The sequence below is a fragment of the Scatophagus argus genome, chromosome 18, assembly GCF_020382885.2.
Source record: "Scatophagus argus isolate fScaArg1 chromosome 18, fScaArg1.pri, whole genome shotgun sequence".
Classification (NCBI taxonomy): domain Eukaryota; kingdom Metazoa; phylum Chordata; class Actinopteri; family Scatophagidae; genus Scatophagus; species Scatophagus argus.
Window position 1 is genome coordinate 5,625,083 of NC_058510.1, and position 24,471 is coordinate 5,649,553.

General features: G+C 45.9%; 1 protein-coding gene and 1 non-coding gene across 3 annotated transcripts in view; one reads left to right on the plus strand and one right to left on the minus strand.

The window, feature by feature from the left end:
* Positions 1 to 3,156: 3,156 nt before the first annotated feature.
* trnam-cau lies at positions 3,157 to 3,229 on the minus strand. Its single transcript has one exon. It is a non-coding gene; the product is annotated as a tRNA-Met (tRNA).
* A 3,043-nt stretch (positions 3,230 to 6,272) lies between these two features.
* The window catches only part of LOC124049593 (solute carrier organic anion transporter family member 5A1), a 34,799-nt gene continuing 16,600 nt past the window's right edge, over positions 6,273 to 24,471 (plus strand). Inside the window, exons 1-3 of one of the 2 annotated variants that reach the window (XM_046371434.1) lie at positions 6,273 to 6,383; positions 6,860 to 8,275; positions 24,297 to 24,429. In XM_046371434.1, coding sequence (XP_046227390.1) covers positions 7,300 to 8,275; positions 24,297 to 24,429 — 1,109 coding nt within the window. In that variant the 5' untranslated portion in view covers positions 6,273 to 6,383; positions 6,860 to 7,299. Of the gene's footprint in view, positions 6,384 to 6,859; positions 8,276 to 22,199; positions 22,738 to 24,296; positions 24,430 to 24,471 lie in introns of those variants that run through there. The other variant, XM_046371435.1, reaches the window with a different exon arrangement.

The following is a 24,471-nucleotide window of genomic DNA, read 5'->3' on the forward strand; positions in this document are numbered from 1 at the left end:
GTGAGACTTACTGTAGGTAAAGCAGCAGTCAAATGCGCCTTCCCTCCAACAGATGATAGAGCACAACCTCCACTTAGGTGGCTGATCACCGCGGCCTGAGGGCCTGCAAAACGCACACATACTTCAGTTGGAAGCTTAAGCCTCTAAAGAGCAATTATTCCATTCATATGGAGGTAATTGTGCCCCATGAATATGAAATGTTTGCCAGTCCCTCCTTTAACATTGTGAGGGCTGTGTGGATGCTCCTGGAGGAGGACAAAGCCCTGGAGGTATGGCCCATTTCCATATGTGTTAGGGGGAATTGAGGAGGGCTTGAAACAGCCCTCCTGTTTACGGTAAACACGACAGACACGCTGAGTATGCAGCAAAGCTTCATTTAACCCCAATTCATACCAGCATCCTAATCCCCAACATTCATCATCATCATCATCATCATCATCATGTACTGTCTATGAAACATCATGTCGTCCTGTTTTCAAACTAAAAGAAGCGACTGACACTCGTTATCTGTGTTTCTGATACATTCATAATTAAAGCTGTAAAACCGTCTGAAAAGGAGGAAGAAATTTAACTCTTGTTGAAATGGTCATTTGATTCATGACCAGGAGCTTTGGTTATCGGTTATTCTAAGGTGAGCTTCCTTTGTTGTTATTAGTGCAAAGTTGATATCAAATCCCCTTAATAATGTCATTGGTGAGATGATAGTGAAATGTAAGTTCATACTCATTTACATGAACAAAGTGTCCTGCATTTCCCCACAAGAAGCACAACAAACGTTTGAATATGCTGCACTAACACACAAAAACAAGCTCGATTGTTTTTCTTTTAGGATTAAAGTTGAGATTGCAGGTATTTATAATAATCAGTCTGATGTTTTCCAACGCTCCCCTCAGCAGGGGGGATCTTTGCTAATCGAAGCCATGCGTTATCAGTGTTAGGGATTCCCTCCAGGGAAGGGAGCTGCTGTGCTCCTCTTAGCTGAGGAACATATTTGTTAATGTCCTCATGATTTATTAGGAAAGGGACATTCAGTCAGCCTTTGTCATGGAAGGTCCTGTGTTTAAGTGACCTGGCCTACCAACTACCGGGCTTTAGGAGGTGATGGCAGGGTTTGAGGGTGATGGGTGAAGACTTTTGCATAAGCATGGGGCCCAATCTGCTGGGATTGCTCTGCACAGTGAGGGGGCCTCCACAGGCTTATACCAGGGGTCTTTATTTTGGGGCCCTTGCACTTTTTAACACAATTACTACACCACCCTTCTGTCCTGATCCCGCTTGTGTCATTCATATGTATCAGTCGCTCTCAGGGCTGCAAAGTTTCCAGTTGCAAGCTGCTCTGAATGGGCAAAACTAATTTGGGGAGTAGTCCTGACTACAGACCAGGGAGTCTGTCCGCAACACAAGAATGTTAACCCTGGAAAGCGGCACAAAGGGGACCGCTAATTTAAAAGGAAGTCTTTCCGGTAAACTGAATGTGGTAAAACAGTACCGCAGAGGGTTATAGTTCAAGCATAGAGTCCTCCTATATCTTTGAGTGCAGTTGTAAAGCCATTAGCTGATGAAGCCATGCAACAGTGGCGGACGATTGGATTGTTTGCGTCTCGTCTCTTCAGGACACAGTAACAGCACTGAGATGAAGAGCCCACTGAAAATACAGGATTAATTATGTTATCCAAACTGAGGCAGGTGATCTGCAATTCCTATCAGCACTGCTGACTTCCAGTTACAGATGCACACACCTCAGTGTCTGCCAGTATTGCATATTCCCGTATGCTACTTGGTGGATATGATAACCAAGGCTACATACAGGAAAGTGCTGCTGGGTGCAGACGTGGGGGTGTACAGTGTATTTATGAACATGCCTGTCAGTGTGAGTTTGTGTGTGAGAACGAGACAGCGTTTCATTAGCGATTCCTGTAATGTCAATAAAGTTGCTATGGTTAACAGGAAGAGTGTGGGATGGTGCAGGGGGAGAGCGGCCCAAGGCCGTGGGAAGTGACAGGCCGGGCTGCTGAGGATGATGATGGTAATGATGAGGATGATGTCATCACTCATGACCCGAGAGGAGATCTGACTGGCACAACATCTCTGAAACAAGCACGTCGATCAGACACCATGAAGGTGGGATCTGATGTTCACGGCTGGACGAAGGAGGAAAAAGAAGGAATGAAAGGTCAAAATCAACAGGAATACTGAATATATAATATATATAATATGTATAAAATATGATAATACTGAATACTATCACTGGCCGTTAGATAATCAGAGGAGGAAAGCAACTTACAGAACATTTAATCCAATACTGAACTGAAGTACAATCTGTAAGTAGTATGAGGTATTTCTACTTTTCTTTTTGTGATACTTGTAATACTCATCATGCACAGTTCAGATTTATTGTTTTCCATTTTACATCTAAGCTGAAGAGAAATCCTCAGGCGGTACAGTGAAGTACTCTTACTCAGTATAATACTTTGGATCTGAATACTCCTCCAGTCTTTAGACAGCTTGGGGTTTTTAATTTTGTCATTTTAAAAGTTGTTGGCAGGCTTTTTTGTTTTTAGCCTTTTGCAAGTTTTACCTTCGTGAAGCACTTTGTGATTTTGCCCGGCTGGAGGAGCTTTACTAAATAAGCTTCAAAGGGTTACTACAGTAATTTACCACGGCTCTTTATGCAAGTGCTAACTTGTGAGATACAAATGCTCCCTGAAACGTAGCTTCTCATGCAGTCGTTTTACCAGCCAGCCTGCATGTGGTGTTTCCCAACTGCACAAGCAGCTGAGCTCTCTGATGCAAACAATCCTGAGGGCGAAGCACCACCTGCTGCTCACACTCAGAAGCACAAGCACTGTGTGGATTCAAGGATTCAAGGATTCAAGGAGCTTTATTGTCATTTCACACATGTAGACACATGAGGTGAAACGAAATTAGTGTCCCGTTATAAGCCCGATAACCAATACTAACTATTATAAATATAGAACAGCACTATATAAATGTAAGAAATATAAGAAGTACCAGAATAAAAACCTACAAACAATGTCAGGGATGACACAATATTTACAGCGGTAATGGTTTCAGCGGTATTGTGCAAATGGTTTCAGATGGCAGAGTAGAGCAGATGAAAAGAGTAGTGCAAAGTTCTTGTGCAAAATAAAGACCTGCCCCGTGTGAGGCTCGAACTCACGACCTTCAGATTATGAGACTGACGCGCTGCCTACTGCGCCAACGAGGCCCGCAGGCTGATCTGACTGAACCGAGCAGAACAGCAGAGGGGGATGTTGCGCTTCTCTCCTTTGTGGAAGCAGCGCTCAGTTTGTAAATCAGTAATTTGCTCCGTCACTTTATGAATGCGTTGTGCATCACAGGAAGACATCGAGGACAGTCCATTCTGCTATTCATTTGAGTTTACAGTTTTATTGAATTTTTGCACAGTTAACACGGAATGATCCATTTCTGCATTACACCGGCGTGACTATTTCCCTCAAATATTGATATTTTTAATAGGTTTGATTTCTGAGAGTGACAAACTGCTTTTACTGTTGTTCTCATAAGAGGCTGTGTGCTTTATTGCTGCGTGTATGGGAAATGCAGTACAGCAATAACTGCTGGCAATGGCTGTGAGAAACATTTAGATATGAAGGACAGCTTTGTAATGACCCCCCCTCCCCTCCCCTTTTAAAAAAATGCAGGCATGCTTATTTAGTCGCTATTGTATCGGTTCACTCGTTCACACGGGAAGTTTTCTGTTTGTTTTTCTGCACCAAAAACAGACACGTTTTGTTCTTCGGCTGCTGCAAGCCAGGCTCTTCTAAAGCTGCACTGTACTCCATTAAAACCGTTTCCGAGAAGGCATGAACATATTAACCTTTGGAAAAGAAAAGCTGCTCCTGTCATCTGTGGAGTCTCAAGTCCCACTTTCGCTCTGTTTTATTGTGAAAGGTCGTGGGCTAACAAAATGTGCCCTGGGCTCGCAGTGTAACTCCTCTAACTCAAAGGCCAATCTGCCATGGACAGCAAATGTATTTGTACGTTCATATTCATCTCTGCTTAAACTTCATCAGCTTCGTCTACTTAGTTACAAAGTAGTATTGTGTTAAACAAATGTAAGAACGGGATACTTTAATAGTCATACACAAACTGTAATATAACAAAAACAATAATAACAAGCACCATAACTGACCAGGGACAAGAATCTGCCCTGCCGTAGTGTCTTTGAGCAATATGCAAATGTATGTACACATCTAAGTATGGAAAGGAAATCTGTGCCAGAGAATCCAACACAACTTCATTCTCTGAAGTGGCTTCTGTCAGCTATTCAACAGGATGCCAGTCCAACAAGTTGGTAAAGCCGCTTTGTGCAGCACAGAACTGCAACTAAACGAGAGAGACCAAGCAAAACCGACCTTTTGCTCTAAGTGATAACCTTAAACACTTAAATATCAAAGTTAGGACAGAAGAAAAATTTCTGTTACACAGTTTCTGCTCACTTTTCACTACTTTTCTCCAGTCTAAATGTTGGCGAACACTCTGGATCACTGTGAACTGCAGAGCTGCTTTACAAGAGAGATACCTGACTGATGTCAACACAGACGGTACATGGAAAGTGTGTACTGTACATGAAAGCAGCATATGTGAGCAAATCAGGCACATTTTGGATCTGCGATGGCTTCCCTCCTGTGGTTATACTTGCAGAGGTGCTGCAGACTGCTAAATACTTTGATCCCTTCATGCTGTTGTGTATTCATGGTGGTTTGTGGTATCGATCTTGTGCAGAGGCCACAGAGGCTTCTATGATCTGCCATGATGCCTCTCATTGATCCCTCTGATTGGCTGTTGATCATTGGTTATTCTCTCTCCAGCACAAGAGGAGATGTTGGACTGCACAAGCCTTCACGCTGGGCTGGAGGAACACAAAAACAAATTTTGACCACCTTGGGTTTAAAAAAGGGTGGGAAAATATTAGACATTTGCTAGCACGCTTTAGTGACGCACAGATTTGACATTCAGGTTTTGTTTAAATGCTGTGGAGGAAGCAAAGAGCATCAGGAGGAGGAGGAGGAGGAGGAGGAGGAGGATTGATCACCCAGCCTACCTTGTCCAGGAAATGAATTAATGACCTTGGGGAAAGTCATCCATCCCCCTGACAAGCACAGGGAGTCCGCTGTCTCTCCACACAAAAAAGGTACATCTTATTCACTGTCAGCACAGATGTTTCCATTCAGCGCGCAATCAGTGACATTTTACCACTCAGAAATAATAAAACATCACGTGAGAAGCTAATGATTATTCAGATATTGAACACAAGCGCCGTCTTTGTTTTTGTTTATTAAAAGATTGTTATTAAATCGTTTTGATGTATAATACACTTTATTCAAATTAGCTTCACTTTTCAAAAATGTGTGTATATTCTTCCAAGGTGGTGTGAGTCACTTCACTTCGCTGCGGCCTTCAGTGTCACGCATCAGCGCAAGTAATTTTCATCAGTTTTCTCCAAAGGAACAAAGCGCCTTCACTGTGCATTCCCGTTTACACTTTATTGCGTCAGGGAGACAGCCGGGCACAGAGCCCATTGTCTATATGAGCCTGTGACCAGTCAATCACTGCTGGGTCAGCAAGGGTCCCAGCTGTCCACATGACGTAGTGCACTAAGCAACCCACCATATGGAGCCGACGAGCATGCTGGTATATGAAGTCCCGGAGCTGCTGTATTCTCAAAGAACTGAGGGAAAACACAGATTCAGTTGTGTTTCCGGGAGTGTTTTTGTTTCCCTCGTGTCTTACGCAGACGCCGTTTCTCGTCTCTGTTTTACTGGTAGTCAGAGGGTGAGCTGGACACACGCTACACTCACCAAAGAAACTACAAGTCCCAGTGTGGCTGATGTAAAAAAAACATCAATTCACTACTCGGTGCGTTTACGTTCCTTCTCATCGTTGGGTTTGACCTCATAGCTGGGAAATCGTGGGTCAGATTTGTCGTATATTTGCGTGCTGGTGAAAAGCACCGACAAAGAAGAACAAAACATGTACGACTGATTTTGTTTTTACAGTTAAGAACTCGAGTAGCACAGGGCTACTTTGGGTTTTAGAAGTAAAACGCATGCAGATAAACCCTCATCTGCAATATGATCGATTAATGAATTTATGGAGCAAAGTCTTCTGTCTAATCATCATCTATAACAGGGTTTTAATAGTTCTTTGTAAACTCAAGAGCGGACGGAATCAATATTAGCGTTTTATCCACTTTATTGCTGGTGTGACTTTAGATTTCCGATGGCCATGAAGGCATCATTTGCCCACCAGCCCAGCAGCAACCATCCGCATCAGACAGATTTCATTCAGCGAGTGGCCGCTCCGTGGAGAACAACAGGCTACCTCTCCTGTCCTGTGTGAGTATCAGCCTTTCCTACAAGTTCTGTCAAATAATATTTGTCTCCTTTTTTAGCCGAGGACGACACTCGCTGCTGTCCAATTTCAGAAAATGTCTCGTGTTGAATCTGGGTTTTATTTCTTTTCAAAGTCATGACTGAGACGTTTGTGGACAGCGTGGTCTTTTGTTCTCTAGGTAGTATATTTTTCTTTTTGACAAAGGGGAGCTGGGGTTGTTTAGTTTGACACCCATGCGATTGTGTGTTCGTGTAGGTTATATTTGTTTTTTTTTGTTGTTGGGATAATTTTTGTGTGTGTGTGTTAAGCAATATAGCGATACGAATTGAGCAGTTTAATTCTTGCTTAGACATATTACCGTAATGCCAGAAGTGAAAAGCAGGAGGTGTAGCACATATATAGCTGTAAATCTAGAAGTAGCAACCATTTTCAATATTTGCTAATGTTGTAATGTCGTGTTTCTGTAATGTTCTTCTAGGATGCTGCACAGCTATGGGACAAAGGAAAGAGAAAAACCTTGAATCAAGGTTACTATCTAACAAAGAGCCATAAAATCAAGATCAACGTGGGATCCTAAATTAGGAGAACATTGACAGGGCAGCGTGTTTTTGTTATTGGTTACCTGTTTTTAAATCTCATTAGCTGTTTATTGTAAACAATCCTCTCCTCAGACAATATTTTGGAGTTAAGGAAGGCGATGTTCTTCTGTGTTCAGTCCACATCCCACTGTCACTAGTGGCTTGTAAGAGTAGACTGGCATCATGTGGAATAAAACATGCACATAACTAGAGGGGTTAAGTCTGCCCGAGTCCTACAGGCAGGGCAGAGTCTTCGCTCCAGTACCCAGTCCTGCAGCGGCTCCACTGTCTTCATGTGTCATTAGTTACCGACGGACAACCAGGGGTCAACAGAAGCTACATGACCAGCTGCGCCATGACTTCATCGGACAATGATGAAACGGGGAGCGACCTGTCTGAGTCTCAGGAGATCCAGGAGCTCCAAGACCAGTACATGGACCCTGAAAACTGCTTCAAGTCCAAAAGCTTACCCATCCTGAATGGGCCCTGTCGGCCGGATCAAAAGGCTGTGGATTCTCCGCTGGTGGACACCACCCACACCTGTGTGGCCGTGCAGGAGTGCAGCGAGCTTCAGCCAAAAACGCCGGACTCCAGCCAGGCAGAGTCTCCCTCCTCCAGGACAGACTTCTCCCCCTCCGTCTCCAGCATGGTGGGGCTCAGCAGCTCTTTACCAGTGGAGGGCCACAGGGCCGCTGGCTCCGGGGGTAAAAAACTCGGCTTCTCTCTCACCCGCCTTATCCGCATCCCGGCCAGGAAGTACGTGCGGGTCATCCTCAGAGACTCTCGCTGCTTCCTGTTCTGCATGTGCTACCTGACCTTCATTCAGTCCCTGATGGTTTCGGGCTACCTGAGCAGTGTCATCACCACCATCGAGAAGCGTTACAGCCTGCGCAGCTCCGAGTCCGGCCTGCTGGTCAGCTGCTTTGACATCGGCAGCTTGCTGGTGGTGGTCTTCATCTCCTACTTTGGCGGGAGAGGTCAGAGGCCTCGCTGGCTGGCCGTGGGCGGTGTGGTCATCGCCGTAGGGGCAGCGTTGTTTTCTCTGCCGCACTTCATCTCACCACCCTACCAGATACAGGAGATGAACTCATCGGCGGGCCACGAGGGCCTCTGTCAGAGCGGCAACGGCAGCGGGCGCGAGCTGCTCGACGTGGCATCGTGCCCTCGCGACCAGGAGGGCAACGAACACAACCTGTACGTGACTCTGTTCATCTGCGCCCAGATTCTTGTCGGCATGGGGTCGACGCCAATCTACACCCTGGGGCCCACCTACCTGGACGACAATGTGAAGAAAGAAAATGCCTCTCTCTACCTGGGTAAGATGGCCCAAATGTGCTGGTATTTAAACAGGAAGCTAAGATTAGATATTTTACATATATTTATTTTCGTTGCTTAATCGCTGACATTTTCAAAAAGTGAATGAACCACGTTGCAGGTGGGGGGTCTTTTTGGACTTGAGCAGCTTCACTGGTATTGCTCTGATGTGATTGCGTTTGTGGTCTCCAGCCCTATCAGTTTCAACCATCCCAGTTGATTTCCATTGTGAATGGAGTGGATGTTTGCATTTTGATTGGTTTTGAAAACAGTTTGTAACTTGTTTGGTCTGGTCTGGATGTTTACCAGGAAGGTTAAACATTGGCGAGATGCCTCTGTCCATTTAATTTAATCTCCACGGCAGGCAACCTCTGCACCACACTGAGGTAAATACAGAGACTGCAGAGTCAACCCAGGGGCCACAAGCACATGAGAGGAGTGTGGGATGAGAAGCAGATCTAGGTTGCTTATGATTAATGGTCCCATACTGTGTGTGTGGTGTGTGCACTTGTCAGGCTTGTGTGTGTGTGTGGGAGCCGAAGGCTGGCAGCAGTAAAACATATTTAGCCAGAAAGGACAAGTTTCTGTTGTTTGTGTTAGCTGGTTGTCTGTTCCCGGACTGTTCGCACATCTCAGCTGAGCTATCGTGTAATTCATCTGGAATGCTGAGCCTTAAGGGTCCCAGAATGATCTGCCTGCACATACATACCACATAGTCCGCATCGCTCTAATCCTCGTGCCGGTCTGTGTCCTGCAGTCGTGTTATTGGGACGTGGGGCTCCCCTCAGTCTGGCGCAGTGTCTCACACAGATGGACACTGTCCCACTGACCTGTGAGCAGGGCTGCAGCGAATGATTATCTGCATCATCAGATTATCGTTTGGTTGTGTTTCTGATTAATCATTCAGATGTCCAAACCATACAAATAGTGGAAAACAGCCATCACAGGTTCTTGGAGCTCAGTGATGTCTTTAATGTCTGTGTGTGTTCACACACTCTGCCGGCTGAACCTCTGAGATGGTTGCACAGCATTAGCCACAGTGCTGACACCAGCTCTTGATCACAACATTGCACAGCCTATGGAGCACATTCGCTGCTCCGCTGACCTGGAGACCCGGTATCGATCAGATCCCTGCGTCACAGGGAGCCAGTGCCGCATAGCTTTGGAAAAACAAGAGGGAAAACAACCTTAAACACAGACCTTCTGTGCCCTCGCCATGGCAAGCTACTCCAGAGCAAATGCATCAGGGTTTGTAAGGTTCACTGACTCATCACAGTCCAGATGTCCTCCTGGTGCTCGCATCCATCAAAAGCAGCGTTTGCTCCAGTGACCTTGATGAGTATTTTCAGAGGACTCGCTGAGGGATAATCTGTTTCGTTCCTGCGAAGCATTGTTTGGGAAAACAAGAGACATGCTCTGACATGTCAGAGGGAGCAGAGAAGTGGAGGAAAGATGTTTGCATTTCAGACACTCAAAAAAAAAAATAGCCACAGTAACTGGGCGTTAGTTTTATTATCCATGTACGTTTTTATCAGTAGCATTTGGTACGTGAATCAGCCACAGGTAAAGGAGTCCAGGTGGTGCTGGTTTGAAAAGAAGGCACCTTCACTCTTCTTCACCTTTTCAGAGCTCAGAAAGAACATTCTTTGGCAAGCATAAGAACATTGAAATGTTATTTTCTAACCCCTCCTTCTCTGCCTGCAAGAAGGAGAACCAAGTATTATTAAACCCGTTCATTCTCATTTTGTGGGTATATAGGCTACCCATATCTCAAGCAGGCTTCCCCCTCACACACACTCACGTCTTTACCTCGAGGTGTGTTTTTCTTCCCCAACCCCATTAAAGTAAACCCCATCTCAATTTACCCCGGCTCAGAGGGGAGGAGCTCCTCGCTTTTGTAGGACAGTGTGGTGAACACTGAGGGGTATGTCTGGTGCCCTTAGAGAGGAAGAGATTGTGTGTGTGTGTCTTCTATGATGTTATCTTTGTGCATGCATGCATACACAGTAAGGCATTCCCTCTGTCCTGTCATCCCATTTCCCGGCTCCGGCCTCATGTCGCTATGGTAATGTAACGGGCACAGCACCTCAAATTTGACTCTACTTTCTGAGGAAAGAGGAGTATAGCTAATTTTGCTGTGTAGGTCTCTTTTCATTGAGATTGTGTGGTTTTTATAGTACTTCTCCAGAGAGTACAAAGACAAGAATCGGCAGCTCAAGTGTCCAAGTTGCCACCGTGTGCACATTTCAGCCTCTTTCCTCAGTCTTTTCTCTCTTTCTTCCCCGACGGATTTACTACACACCATTCTTGGCGTCACTATGGTGAGCGTTTTGTCTGCGCGCCTCTCTGAGAAGGCGGCTCGTTGCAGTAGATGAGGTTTCCGCTCTCTGATCGAGTAACTATTCGCAATAAAGGTTGTTATTTTGTTTTCTCCTCTGTTTCTGAATGCGTCATTATGTTACCATCTCTACCCACAGATCTAAATGATCGATAGCCAAGACTCTCCTCGGTTAATCGTTGATTCGTTCCAAGCTTTGGACACTGGATGTGACCTCGGGTTATGAAAGAGGGCAGCCCCCTCCCCTCCCACTGATGGCCTCTGTGATTTACAAGCTAATGACGCTGAGAAGCTGTTATTGATGTGGGACGAATGAAGAGGTCAGCCCTGATTAGACTGCTATGAGCTTGTCCCTTCCATGGGACGAGTCCATGCGAGAACAAACATCATTTATTAAAGTGAAAATTTAGGACAAAATGAGCACATAGAACTGTTACTGTAACCCCCCTGTTTGTGCACTGTTCATCCTGCGTATGAATCTGAATGTGGCCTCCCTCAGGATCAGGTTAACTGACTCCTCCTGGCTGCTTTAACTAACGTGTAGTGCAGATGAAACTAACACTAACGCGGTGGTGTGTGCTTTTACTGTTTTATTAGAAAAAGCAACAGCATCTGACGTAGCCCCGGTCTGACACAGTGGGGCTGTAGAAGCCATGTTTATTTACCAAAGAGGAGGAGGAGGAAAAGAGGTGGTGCCCGGTTTGGGAAGAGGGGAGCTGCTTTAGCACAAGGGGTGTGTTCTCTGCCCTCCCCAGAACAAATTTAGAAAGAACAGTTGCTCTCAGTCTCTCTTCTGACGTGTGTGTGTGTGTGTGTGTGTGTGTGTGTGTGTGTGTGTGTGTGTCATATCTGTCCCCACCAGTTTAGAGAAACCAGGAAAAAAACAGGAATGCACATTTGCAGTCCCACCTCACCGTGTTTTATCAGTCACGGCCCTCTGCACGTCCGTCCCTTTCCGTGCCCGCTCGGTCAGCTTCATTAAATTGTGTGTCCTGTTTTGCTTAGCAGCCAAAACAAATGCATCTTGTGCACACACAGAGGCAGACACACAAAACATCCACTCCCCGCCGCTCTCTGCCCATCCAGACCGACGGATCACATTTCAGGATTGGTCAGGGGACACGTTTGGCGTCGTCAGAGCCTGGCACACATATAGAAAGAAGCCCTGGTCCCGTTTCATCACACTCCCCCTGGCTTATTCTCAAGGAGGTTTTAAATGTCTCCGACCCCCTTCTCTCCACTCGGTCCTGTTGGACACGCAGGCCCGCAGGTTTACTCAGCAGCAGGCGACCTTTTTAGCTGCAGACTGCCGGGCTGCCAACTCTGACTACTACTGTTACTGCGACTCCCCTGTGAACCGCTGACCCCTCTGAGGCTGATCCTGTGCCACTGATGACTCCGTCTGTGCTTCACAACCTTTTCACTGTTGTTTTTCTCTCCGCCAACGTGCACTCTTCTCCGACAATCTTTTCTTTAATCAGTCTGGTGGAAGAGTAGGAGTGATGGAATAAAGCAGAGAAGGTTCAGGCGTGTGTGGGAGTCTGTTTGTTCCCAGAATCGAGGGTCTTAAACCGTAACAACTGTATTGTGGTCACCGCTCAGCCTCATCGGCAGCTGACTTCTGGCCATTTCTCAGTAGTGTGGCCGGGTTGTTTTGACACTGTGGGAAGGTTCCTGGGGAAATGCCACAAGAGAATTTTTTTGTGATAGCAGGAACGCTGAGAAACCTTTTGTTTTCAGCCGTGCGGGAAAGAAATGGACATTTTTTTTCTTTGTTCTTGCTGGCTCTGTGGTCCACGTTGTTCCTCTAAATCCTCCTTGATCCCTGGCTCTTGCTGGCTCGGGTTAAAACTGAATAATGCCCAGAAATAGCTTTGAAGTGGTCTGATTGTCACTGTGCAGGAACACTGTGGAGGATTGTTTGTCTCATGTATTTTGGGTTATTTACATGTTGGAATATGGTTTGGATAGAAAATAGAAAATCATTCAGATTGTATGACTTAGTGGTTTATGTCTTTGACCGACTGTTGCATCATAACTGCAGCGAGATCAGGACTACAGACACGTCCACCTGCACCCATGAGGCCATGAATCCTAATTATTAAATATCTTGGGAATTACGTGATTATCTAAAGAGCGTCAGTCACTGATAACACATCTTAATGTGACGTGTGTACTGGCAGATAGAGCAGTGGTGTCTGATTGTTCTCTGAAAGTGTTTTATGGCCAGCAACAAATAACAAAAGGCCTTTTGCCTTGAAATCTCTGCTGAGTGAAAGCAATCAAAAACCTGCGTCCTCGCTTTTGTATTTTCTTTGATTAAGCTAATCGGCATTGTGAAGAAAAACTCCTTCCTTTTCCGGTTGTTGTTGTGTTGTTCAGTCAGGAAATGAGCTGTTGTCAGTAATTACCAGATGTTTATCTGTTGCCAGGGGTACTGTATGTCCTGCGATGGCTATCAGCACACGGGTGCTGTTGCTATCAAGCACCGCATTCCCAAAAACCCTTGATTGAGCTGCGTTGTGACTCAACATATCCGATCTGCGAGGAAGAGCCTGTACATCCATGTCAAGCTGAGTTACACTCCCTTCTCGCCCTTCTGTGCGTCTCCATCTTCTCAGCTCAGCCCACCCTCCAAGTTGATTCATCCTTTAGGGTGTTGCCAGGAGTGTTGTTTTGCTACAGAGTTCAGAAAAGTCTTCCTCCATTCTGGTGTTATGCCCTCAGAGCCTGCCTGGCTATTGTTCTCCTTGACCCCTGTGCTGCAAACATGGAGGAGGAGGGAGGGATGGCTGCTGGAGGGGAGAACTGTTAATGGCATTTACATAAGTTAAAGAACATGTGGAGCACACAGAAGCTGGTGTCTGGAGGCGGAGAAAGTGCTTCTGTTCACAAATATAATGTGAGCATATATTGTTATCCATATGGATCCAAACTGATTTTCTCACTAAAGCAACATTGGCTTCTTTTATGTTACATTTATTGACATCTTTTATAATGTTAGTCATATTTTTTCCTCTAAAAACTTTGTCCCACTCTGACCTCCAGCTGTTGTTGTACTGTTGTATGTTGGCTTCACACAGCAGACCCATGTGTTGAGCCTCCTGGAGGGATAGGAACCCAGTCTGTGAGAGATGGATGGCGCTAACCCTGTGGGATCACTGCTGCTCACACACACACACACACACACACACACATACACAGATGTGATAATGCACTTGGACCAAAAATGTAGCCTGACAGGCGTATGACTGGGGAGAAATTCTGTCTTGGCAGCTCTGCCAGGCTCTGTTACGACTAAATGTAGCGTTAAGCTGCTTGTGCATTATATAATGCAGGCTAATAGGCTAACATGTAACCGTGATACAGCTCATTGGACAGACAGTGCTTTGACAAGAGTCGTCCACTGGTGTTAGCAGCGTTTGCTCATTGTTGCAGGATGTTTGGGTGGGAAAACCCTCTCTTCCCCCTCGCTCTGTAACAGTTTATTAAAAGTTGGATTCTTTTACTTCCCAGATACAGGAACTTTATAATGATTATAGTATAAACTCCTGACGCTCTAATGCAAATTGTTTTTCAGGCTTTTGTTCCAGTAGCTGTGTGTTTTACATTTTCGGGGGCCTAGTTGTTGTTAGACGGTTTATGGGTGTGAATGGTGAGAGAGCAGCTGTTGAGAGCTGGCAGGGTGCTGGTTACAGGGAGTGTGTGCATACATATGTGTGTGTGTGTGTGCACCTGCAGTTGGGGGTGGGTGAGGTTTGGGGCCTTGGGGGTTGTTGGGAGCGAGCCTGCAGGAGGTGGGGTTTTGTGCTGCAGACTGTAGTCTTGGTTTTCCTGCAAGCATGCAAGGAGAGTTTGAATATGCACCCGTGTGACGAGACTGCAGAGGAGTCTGACCCAACAGCGCCAAGTCTGGCTTCGTAGCCTCTGCACCTCTGCTGCAGAACGGTGTGCCAGGTTCTAAACTTTTCTTCCCATTAACATCAAATGTGAATGAAAGCAGCCACGTGTAGTCACCCCGTCAGCTGCGTGTTCTGCCGCACTAATTATATCCTCTTTAACTCTTTCCAGATTCACGCGTAATAGAAGTGAACATTCATCATGTTTTTCGAGTGAGATCTGTAGATTTTGAATCGGCCATCTTTCTCGTTCATTGTGTTCATGAGGAGTAGCCGGTGCAGGAATTGGAAAGGAGGAGGATGCGCTGCTGAATCGGCCCAGTTCTTTGGCGCAGGCTGAAGATGGGGGTTGCTTTCAGCACCAAGGACCAGATTTGCTCATCCATGTGTGTCAATGGAAGGAGTCTGAAAAGCTGCAGGTGCAAGCTTGTGGCACACTAACACCTAAGCCCCCTGTACTCGCTTCTATAATGTGGTTACAACCCCAGACCAGATGCCCCATTCATGGTCGCACACCAGCTGAAAGATTATCAGCTACCCTCCCAAATGCTGGAACATTTTCTTTACATAGACAGAGACTGAGTGGTGACAGACTTGGTGTGTTTGACTTGGCATTCGGGAGCATTCAACTAGTGTGTGTGTGTGCCCAGAGAGAATGAAAGGACGTAATGTAAGGATTTTATGTTTATGTCTTCACAAACCTTTAGTATACCCCCGATCTCCCATATGCCTGATAATTAATCCAAACTGGCCAAAAAAAACAAATGGCCAACTCAACAGTGGACTCGCTGCTTCTGCCTGTTCTGTATGTGTACCAGGTACATATAGAACCAAACTTGTCTAAATAGGATGTTTTGTTGCCAGAAAATGGGTTTCATTCATCCATTTTTAAAGGTCAGTTGAAGGGAAAACAATAAAGTGTAAACTGTAAAAGATGGATTAGGAGGAAAACTCACAACAGAGGATGGATTAGACAGTTAAGTAGAGAGCAAAACTCAACATTGGCTGCGTGTGAAAGAAAAGAGAATGAAATAATGTGAGAGAGAGGAAGCACAATGAATTGGAACATTTCTTTTAGGCTTTGAATGACATTCCATCATTGGAGAAAACTGCTGGTTTTATTGACTTGTCACGAGGGGTGTGTGTGTGTGAGGAAGAAAGAGTGAAATCATTCCCTGCTGGCTGATAAATAACACTTTAAAAACGCTGGCAGCGATGGCGAGAACTTTTCTTCTCCTTTCCAACAAACCTCAAATCAAGGTGGAGTTGCTTTGTGCACAACATTCCAGATTAAATAGCTTTTGTGGCTGCTGGAGAAAACAGAATTCAATGTGACGGGAACATCGAAAGTGGCTCATCGCTCGCTGGAATCAACAGTCTTCAGTGGCTTGTCTTTATAAAATAACAAGTTCATACAGTGCTTTTTGCCACAGGCGTTATCAGGCTTGTCTTGCCACAAACTTTAGGTGAGCACACTCGGCCAGACTCGGTTAAGGTTAAAATTCAGACTGTGTTACACCAATAGGAATAATATACTAGACTTGCAACCAAATCTAACCGTTACTATCAACCAGAATACAAAATTATGGAGAGACGACAATTAGGACGCATAAGTCACATCAAGTCAATCTGTTTCATTCAACATAAATCACAACAGTTTTTGAAAAAAGGAGCCCACAAATTTGACTTTGAAAGCGTCTCCTGAACCCTTTTGTCCCACGCGAAGTGTTTGTCCCTCTGACAGTGATGGATTGAGAGGCTCGGTCACATGTTTGAGTGCAGCACAGAAGAGTGAGCAGTTGAGGACTGACCTGATCTGCTCCACAGGTCGGGTTCCCCTTCCACCACCAGCATCCCCGTTTAGATTTCTTTGCATTCAGCCGTACTCCCACTTCAGCCCCTTCAGTGGATTCTGGTAGACGTCGTCAGCAGCAGATATGTGGTCTTTTGCTGTCCAAGCAGGTCCAGAAGCCTTAGGCCAGCATCAGCATCAGCAGAAAGTGGTCATTTGGTGTCAGAGTTAGAATCCGTGACGCGTCTAACGCACTCAAAACTGCAAAAGATCTGCTGAAGTGATCACTGCTACAACAGCTTTTTCTTGGTGTACTGGCTGAATTATGACTGCACACCCGATGTGCTGTGTTGCTGTCGTTCTGCCTGATATCATGAATGAAGAAACACGTATTTGTGGCAAGCAGCAGCGTTGCCTCTCTGGCTGTCTGACTGCTGTGGCGTCTTAGCAGCAGCATCCTGCAGCTGGGAAGCAGCTCGAAGTAGAGGAAAGCCCTGCGTTATCTTTTCTCTCATTTTCTACATGTTTGATTTAGCAAAGTGAGGTTTGCGAGGCCCCCCTGCACGGAGGTTACAGCAGCTTGCATGAAAATTTTAACAGTGTATTATGTGTACTTTTCCTGCAGCGAGGAGCTTTGCTGTAACAGAAGAGGACGCGGTTTCCTATCACGTACAGTAGATTTCTGAATTCAGTCTTCACCTGCCGTCACTGCATGTCTCACCTCTGCACCGTCAGTCATGCAGCACATCAACACATGACCTGCATCTGGATGAGACATAAGGTCACGGGGTCGTAGTGGTGCTGCGTGGTGGGACGGGAAAGGCAGACCTGAGATGCTGGTTGAGTTCTTCACAACCCTTGTGACCACTCATGTCTTTGCTTAAGGGGCTTATGCCAGGAGGCAGAGTAGCACAAAAGCCTGCTGGGTGGCTTGAAAGTTGATTTCCAAGCAAGAAAGGCTTTGATGTTGCTGCTCTTAGAAGTCACGTCTGGCTGACAAAGTCTCGACTCTGGTTCTGTATCAGCCTGCACCGACTACACACCAGGATCAAAGTTCTTTACTCTGCTTGATCCGTTGAAGTATTCTACAAATCGTGATCTGAACGGCGTTCTTATCTCAGCCTTTTACCTTCCACTGACACCAGCACAGTGTAAAAGTTTGCAGAACAAGTACTATTCAAAGTTGCATGAATATGTGTCATATATGTATGAGTAGATGTGATTCTCATCTTTCTGGACATTTTAATAAAGAATATGAAAAGGTGACATTTTGAGTGTTGGTAGCACTAAATCAACTGGTGTACCACTGCAAAGCTAAATCTGCGTGTTCTTATCACAGGGACAACATGTCCTGGCAGAAAATGGCCTCTTGACCTGGTTGTTCTGTACTGGCTGCTCAGTTCTGTCTGGTTTTCAGTCTGTGTCTGTTGTTGTACAATATGAGCTATTGAGGTTGTTGTGAGCTTATAACGTGTGCAAGTGTGTGTGTGTGTGTGATATCTGTGAGAATTAGTGAGGGTAATTTGGTTTATGCAGGTTTAGATTTTTGTTTTATGCTCTCCAGGTGCCTGTATAGGCCTTTTTTTTTTAAAACCATTATTCACCTGATGCTTAATGCAGGAACACACACACACCCGGTCGAGGACAGCTGCCCTCTCAAGAGTCGCAATCTGAATGCTCTCATGGGAATTAGCAACCGTTAGGACAATCCAACAACCAACTGCACACAGCACTACCCCGTTTATTGTGAATTACTGAGTGCTATGGTACCTGTCGTCTGCCTCTGCTCATATACTGTATGAAAAGCTTGTCATTCAGCTCAATAAATCCCCACGGACACCTGAAGGCAGCAGGACATTTGAGAAGTGCCGTGGCAGAAGGCAGTGTCATAAGGCACGGCCATCCACTGTGTTTACCTTCATTAAATCACATGCAAATGACACCGGGCTGCTATAGAATAACCACACACACACACACACACCTGTACACACACAACATGGTGGTCCATTTTATGCCCATTTAGATTACTGGAGCTCATTTATCCAGCGTGTCACAGCCCCTGTTCCAAAACATCATCTCACCAGTTCATGTTTTATTATTGAAACACAATCCAGTAGAATTATGAGTATGATGCAAGGATATTAACTGCTTCACTAAGGTTTTTTTTATTGAAAACCCCAACTCCATCTCCCTCCTGCCTTCAGAGCATGATGCAACAACATCAGGATCAACACTCTTTGCTTTCCGCAGCGAAAACGGATGAGAGAAAACATGCGTTCTGATGCTGTGCTGCATTCTGCTTGTTTATGGCCTTCAGAGGTAACTCATGCATGGTTAGTTCCACTGCCCTGGTGTGTGTGTGTGTGTGTGTGTGTGTGCGTGCGTGTGTGTGAGAGAGAGATAGGCCACCCAACCCGTGCATGCCCTCTGGGTACGACTGTAAGGTTAGGACTTGTAAGAAGACACTGCTATGTCAGCAAGTTGCCATGAGAGTGCTGCCATTCCCCTATTCCATTGTCTTTTTGCTCCTCTTGTCTCTCAGCTGAGGAAGGTCACGTGACTGAATTGATCCCCGCCATCCACCAGCCAAATGCTGAAAAATATGAAAGTAGCTGGTAGAATTTGCTTCATTCATCAGCCACATTATCCTTTTATTATTATTATTATTATTCCATCAATTCATCGACTAATCAGGTAAAACATAGTTTTGCTTTAAGACAAAATAAGACAATTGACTTATTGTAGTGGGTGAAGTCCGAAGGTGTAGCACTTTGACTACTCTAATGGACTAACCCTTACTGTTGGTGACTGTCCACAGCGTTGTCAAAGCTTTGATGCAGAAAATCTGCACTGATGACCTTTTTTGTGATTGAGTTACTCGAGGAATCGTTATCGGCCCTGTTCTGCTCGCTGTGTCCATCTCGTTTCGTTCTCTCCTAAAAGCAGCGACTGCATGGACCATCTGTCATAAAGCTGTCACCTTCAGCTCCACTTTGTGAAGAGCTTCAGGACCGCACGGTGCAGCAGATCAGCGTCATGACATTAACTAGATGTTATTAAACAAAGCAGAACAGCTCATGGAGATTTTTTTTTTCTTGCACGCAGCAGGTGTGAAATCGGTCATTATCCCAGGACACAGTGAACGGTTAATGTGCGATGCATAGTGCCACATAAATCAACATGACGCGGCCGTTGAGCAATGCAGGGAAGACAATGTGACTGCATCCTTCAGAGATTAGACAGCTCCAGTGTAACGCGCTGAATACAAATCCAAGGTTGTTGTCTCACCGCCTGCCTTCCATTCTCAGGATGCTTCGGAGGCTGACTGAGCTTTGGAGGCTAACGGCCAGGCGGAGGGCTGCATAATTCATTGAAACTAAGGTTCCAGCCAGAGAGCAGAGACTGATAGCAGAGGCAGGCTCATACCTCAGCAGAACAGTAACGAGAGAGAGACGAATGAGACTTGGTGCACATGGCCTGCATGTAAACATAAACACATTGTGCTCAGTTTTCATTGCTTCTGTTGTGTAATTTGTAGCCTCAGCTTTTTAACCCTCGCAGTGTTCTGTTCACAAGGCAGCGAAAGTCCCGTCCTCTTATTTTGTCCAGGCATTTAAAATCATTATTGTGGTAATGAGTGCAGCCACTGGGGAGCCGCTTCGTTAGGGTGCATCGTGCCTTCTGATCAGGTGTGTTTGCTCTGAGTTCTCTTGCTTCCTGGCTGTGTCTCAGAGGGTGAGGGGTGAGGAGAGCAGAAGGTCAGGAGAGGGTGGGGGGGAGGAGTTGATGCCGCAGACGTAGACGCCATTTTATTGTTGTGCATGAAATTCCATTCACAGCCGGGGCAACTACAGAAGCAGCTGGCTGTCGTATCTCCCGTCATTCCTTGCATTTCTTTCAGAAGTTGCAGTCTTTCAGGTCACAAGTCGAGCTGTGTGATGTTTAAAAAGAAATCTGGAAATCAATAGTTAAGCACCAGCTAAGCCATTTTGATGCTGCTTTTCTCAGTTTTATGTACTTGTAAATTGAACATCTTGGGCTGTGGGTTTGGACAGACGGTGTGGAGACATCATCTGAGACTGAACAAAGTGACTATTTGACTATTTAAGGAACAAAAAAGAAATCACCGTGGACGAAAAGTCATTAGCTGCAGTAAATTGCTACAGAGGATGGACAAAATAACAAACGCCTTTATGATACGACACCATAGCTCTGCATCCAAGATGAAAGCCGAAGCGAATCAAAAGCATGAGCACCCGTCTGGGCTTTTACCTTCTCACAGTCATGCTAATTCACACCTCTTTTGCTCTTTGCTGCCATTCGGTTTCACCTTCATTCATTCCTGCGAGCTCTGAATGAGTCAGCGCCTCCCATGAATGCAGAGAGTCGGGGAGGGGGGGGAGCAGAGCAGAGCAGAGCTCTCTCAGAGTGTGGAGGAGGCAGAGTGGGGACAACAGAGCAGCGCTGCTCCCTGAAGGTTAGATTTGAGAGGGATGTTGCTGAGCAAGCTTTATCAGTCTGTTACACAGCAGGATCAGTCACCACAGGCTGCAGCCCGGCTGCGCTCCTCTTCTGTTTCTCCCTCTCTCAGATGTTTTTCTCTTTCTCCTTATCTCACCTGTTTTGCTTCGTCTCTGCTTTCTCTCCCTGTGACTTCTTTAAGATTATCTGCTTTTACTTCTTCCTGTATCCTGCTATATTGCCTTTCCCTTTGTGGATTATTGTCGAGTAAATCTCTCCTTCCCCTGCCTGACACCATGGTGTCCATCCATCACCAACCCTGGAGCTGAAACATTAAATCGGGGTCAATGATGCACTGTAAAACTCAAACTGCACCCCATCTTCACGTTTGCCCTCAGTGCCCTCACCTCCCCTGTCATGTGTCCACGTGCGCGCACAAGAGTCTTTGTGTGTGCGTTTAATATGCAGCGAGGGTCCGACCTTGACGCTGACGCTGAAGTCGCTGAGTTCTAGTTGATTGTTTTAGTTCGCTTTGTTCTTTTTCTGTGCAATGAACATTTTCTCAAACTTCATTAATAGCTCTTTGCTGATATTGGATTTTGCCTGTAATATGTTAACTTGCATGCTCTGTGACTTTATCCTCAATTTGTATCTTTCCATGCATGTCTGATGCATATAACAAAGTCAGCGCAAAATTACCACAGCATATTGAAAGTCAGGATGGATGGTCACGTAGATGGTTTAGATGCTGACTTTGTATAACACATGAGTGAAAAACCAATAACTACAACGGAGAGCTCCTAATCCATTACCTCCACACGTGTAAAAGCAATATGAGGCCCATAATGCGTTGTCCTTCACGTGCCGCTAGCAAAGGTCTGTTGTGTAATTCAGGAAAGTGAGCCTGTGTCGCGCCATGCATTCTGCATTGGCACGCACCCCCTACGTATGTCACCACAGCATGCGTGTTTGTGTGTGATGGAGCGCCGCTGCTGTGCCAGCATATTCCTCAATCCGATGGCTCTGCCCTGGCCGCCCTTCAGCCCGGCCGCAGCCTTCCAATCCCTTCATCCCCGAGTATCCCCGGCTCGGTGCCAAGCGGGCAGGGTTAGGGCTACGAGTTTACGACCCCCTTCAACCTCCAATCGGGCAGAATGCCGTTAACATGATGGATGGAGCGGTAAGGCAGGCGCTTACACAATCACCCGAGGAAGATGAAATATGGTCGCCCCTGCCTGGGTGCCCGAGAACAGGGAGGACGGATATTGGAGGGCAACCCGAGGACCATACTTGGTGCTCAGCCTGACGAGTGAAAGGCTGGATGCACCCCTTGTGTCTGGCCGGTGTGTGTTTAAGGGATGGGGTCTTATATTTGGATCAGAGGAAGGGCGATTGGTTCATCGATGGACTTTTCTTCATGTGGCACAAAACATACTCATCATAACTCGATGTTTAGTCATATTCCTATTTGGTTTTAACTACAGGATCCTTCTTTTGAAGACTGGTCAGGCTGGAGATTTGAACCTGCTGTCTATGCATACCTGTGCACCAGGTGTTCACATTTACCCTCATCTTCAAACTCTGTTGTCAAGGTCTAGTTGACATTATGGCCAGTCTTTGTGTTGCAGACTGTATTCCATGCTTACAGGTGGGAATTATTTTGCCACGTGCCACAGCAGCGTGATTCACTGGTTTAGGTTTTTGTGGGATGTTTTTAATTTAAAGATGGAGTTAATAAGATAAGACCTTGTGGATTCCTTGCCAACTGTGATTAATTATTTATAGTCTCTGTGTGGTAATTTATCCAGTTACATTGTGTAACAGTTTGACTGCTGCAGTGAATTGACTCTCCAGCCAGCAGGATATGAGAAATGGGACTGTGAAAGGAGATAAAAAGATGAAATATGATATGCTCGGGGAAAGAGGCTGGAGACGTGAAAGAGGGACTGACACCCGCTTCAGGTGTTTCGAGAGGTGATTCACGTCCACTCACGATGTAGATTTATAGGAATGAAGCTGCCACAGACCTTCAGGCCTCACATGCAACACGCTCCTACATGTTATATATATGTTTTGGAACGTATGAGCCGTGCATGTCTCTTTGGAGCCCCGGGAACTGGCCATTGTGGTCTTGCATTTTGTGTTCACGTGTGTGCGTATGTGTCTGTTTTAGGCTGATAAGAGGATTTGTTGAAGGGCCTTTTGTTCTTTAAGCACTATTTTCCTCTTTTTCTGCCCCCCCTCATGCTTTTTGTTTAAAGAAGCCATGATTTAATTAAGTCTAGATAAGCATTTGGACTTTGAGACGTTGTTGGAAGCACACAGTGGGAGTTAACGGGCATATTTGTGCTCTGTTAGCCACATCTTGGTTGGAAAGGATGCCCAAAAGGACTCAATGTTGGGATGAAAATGTGAGGGCAGCAAAAGATGCAAGCCTCTTGGGGAGTAGGAATGCTATATGCAAACGTTGGCCTGGCAGACGAAACATTTGGCAGAACAGACTGAGATGAAAAAGCTTTTGAGCCTCTACTCTGACAAAATCAAAACTTTGTTGATGAAATGTGTGTGAGACAGGGTGTTCCTGTGGTCTCTGGGGAGAGATTTGACATTTGAGTGTTGTTCTGGACACACCTGCTGCTAAACTCGGACACATGTGCACACGCTCTCACAGGGCCGACGGGGCTTAGTGCCGGCATCCAACAAACCAACATTTGAAAGACTTTTTTAGACGAAGAGCAACATTTTGCTTGTGGTTGAGAATTGTGCCATTCGCAGAAACATTTTAATGCATATGGACACACACACACAATCATTATAAAGGACTAATCCCTCCCCTTCAGTCACACACACACACACACACACACACACACACACACACACACACTCTCGCACCCTGATGGCTTGCGGCACTGTTCCAGGTGTAATTATAGAAAGTTTAGCCCCCTGATTACAGCCGGTGAATAACTTTGACTCACGTCTCTGCTGGATGTCCGCAGGAAGTTTTTCCACTTGTCCAGCTAAGGTTATCTAACTTTAATGAGTTTTTCCCTTCCTGCGGCAAAGAGACGGAGTGTGATTGGCTCACCTCAGTGATGGTCTGAGAGCCCTCGAGGGTTAATGTTTCACAGCCCCCCCCACTTAGTTGCTCTGAGGTTTGCTGGTCTTATCGAGCTGCAGGCGGGTCATAGCGAGACCTCTGGAGCTTCCAGGTCAGCTGTGGCAGGCCCTTCAAAAGCTGTGAGAGGTGACCTCAGGGCTGGTGGGGAGTTCCCACTGATCTCAGTGCAGGTGTTCTGAGTACGGTGGACGATGAATCATAGCTAATGAACAGCTCCCACTGGTCTGATTTAAGCAGTCACAGATAACGGCGGTTCATTAAAAGGATTAATGAAGAAAGAGGCTCTGAAACAAAGTGCTGTCTTCCTGTTTTAATAATGAGAGTTCACGCACATCAAAACATACAAATTATTTATAGTCTTTCCCGTTAGGAAAGCAGTAATGGACGTTTGTGATTCCGTCTGTGTTTCCTCTAGCCATCATGTATGTGATGGGAGCCCTGGGACCTGCAGCTGGCTACCTGCTGGGAGGCGTCCTCATCGGTTTTTACGTCGACCCCAAAACTGTAGTCAACATCGACCAGGGTGACCCTCGCTTTGTTGGCAACTGGTAAATATGTGCATGTGTGTATGATGGCCCAAGCCCTGATGT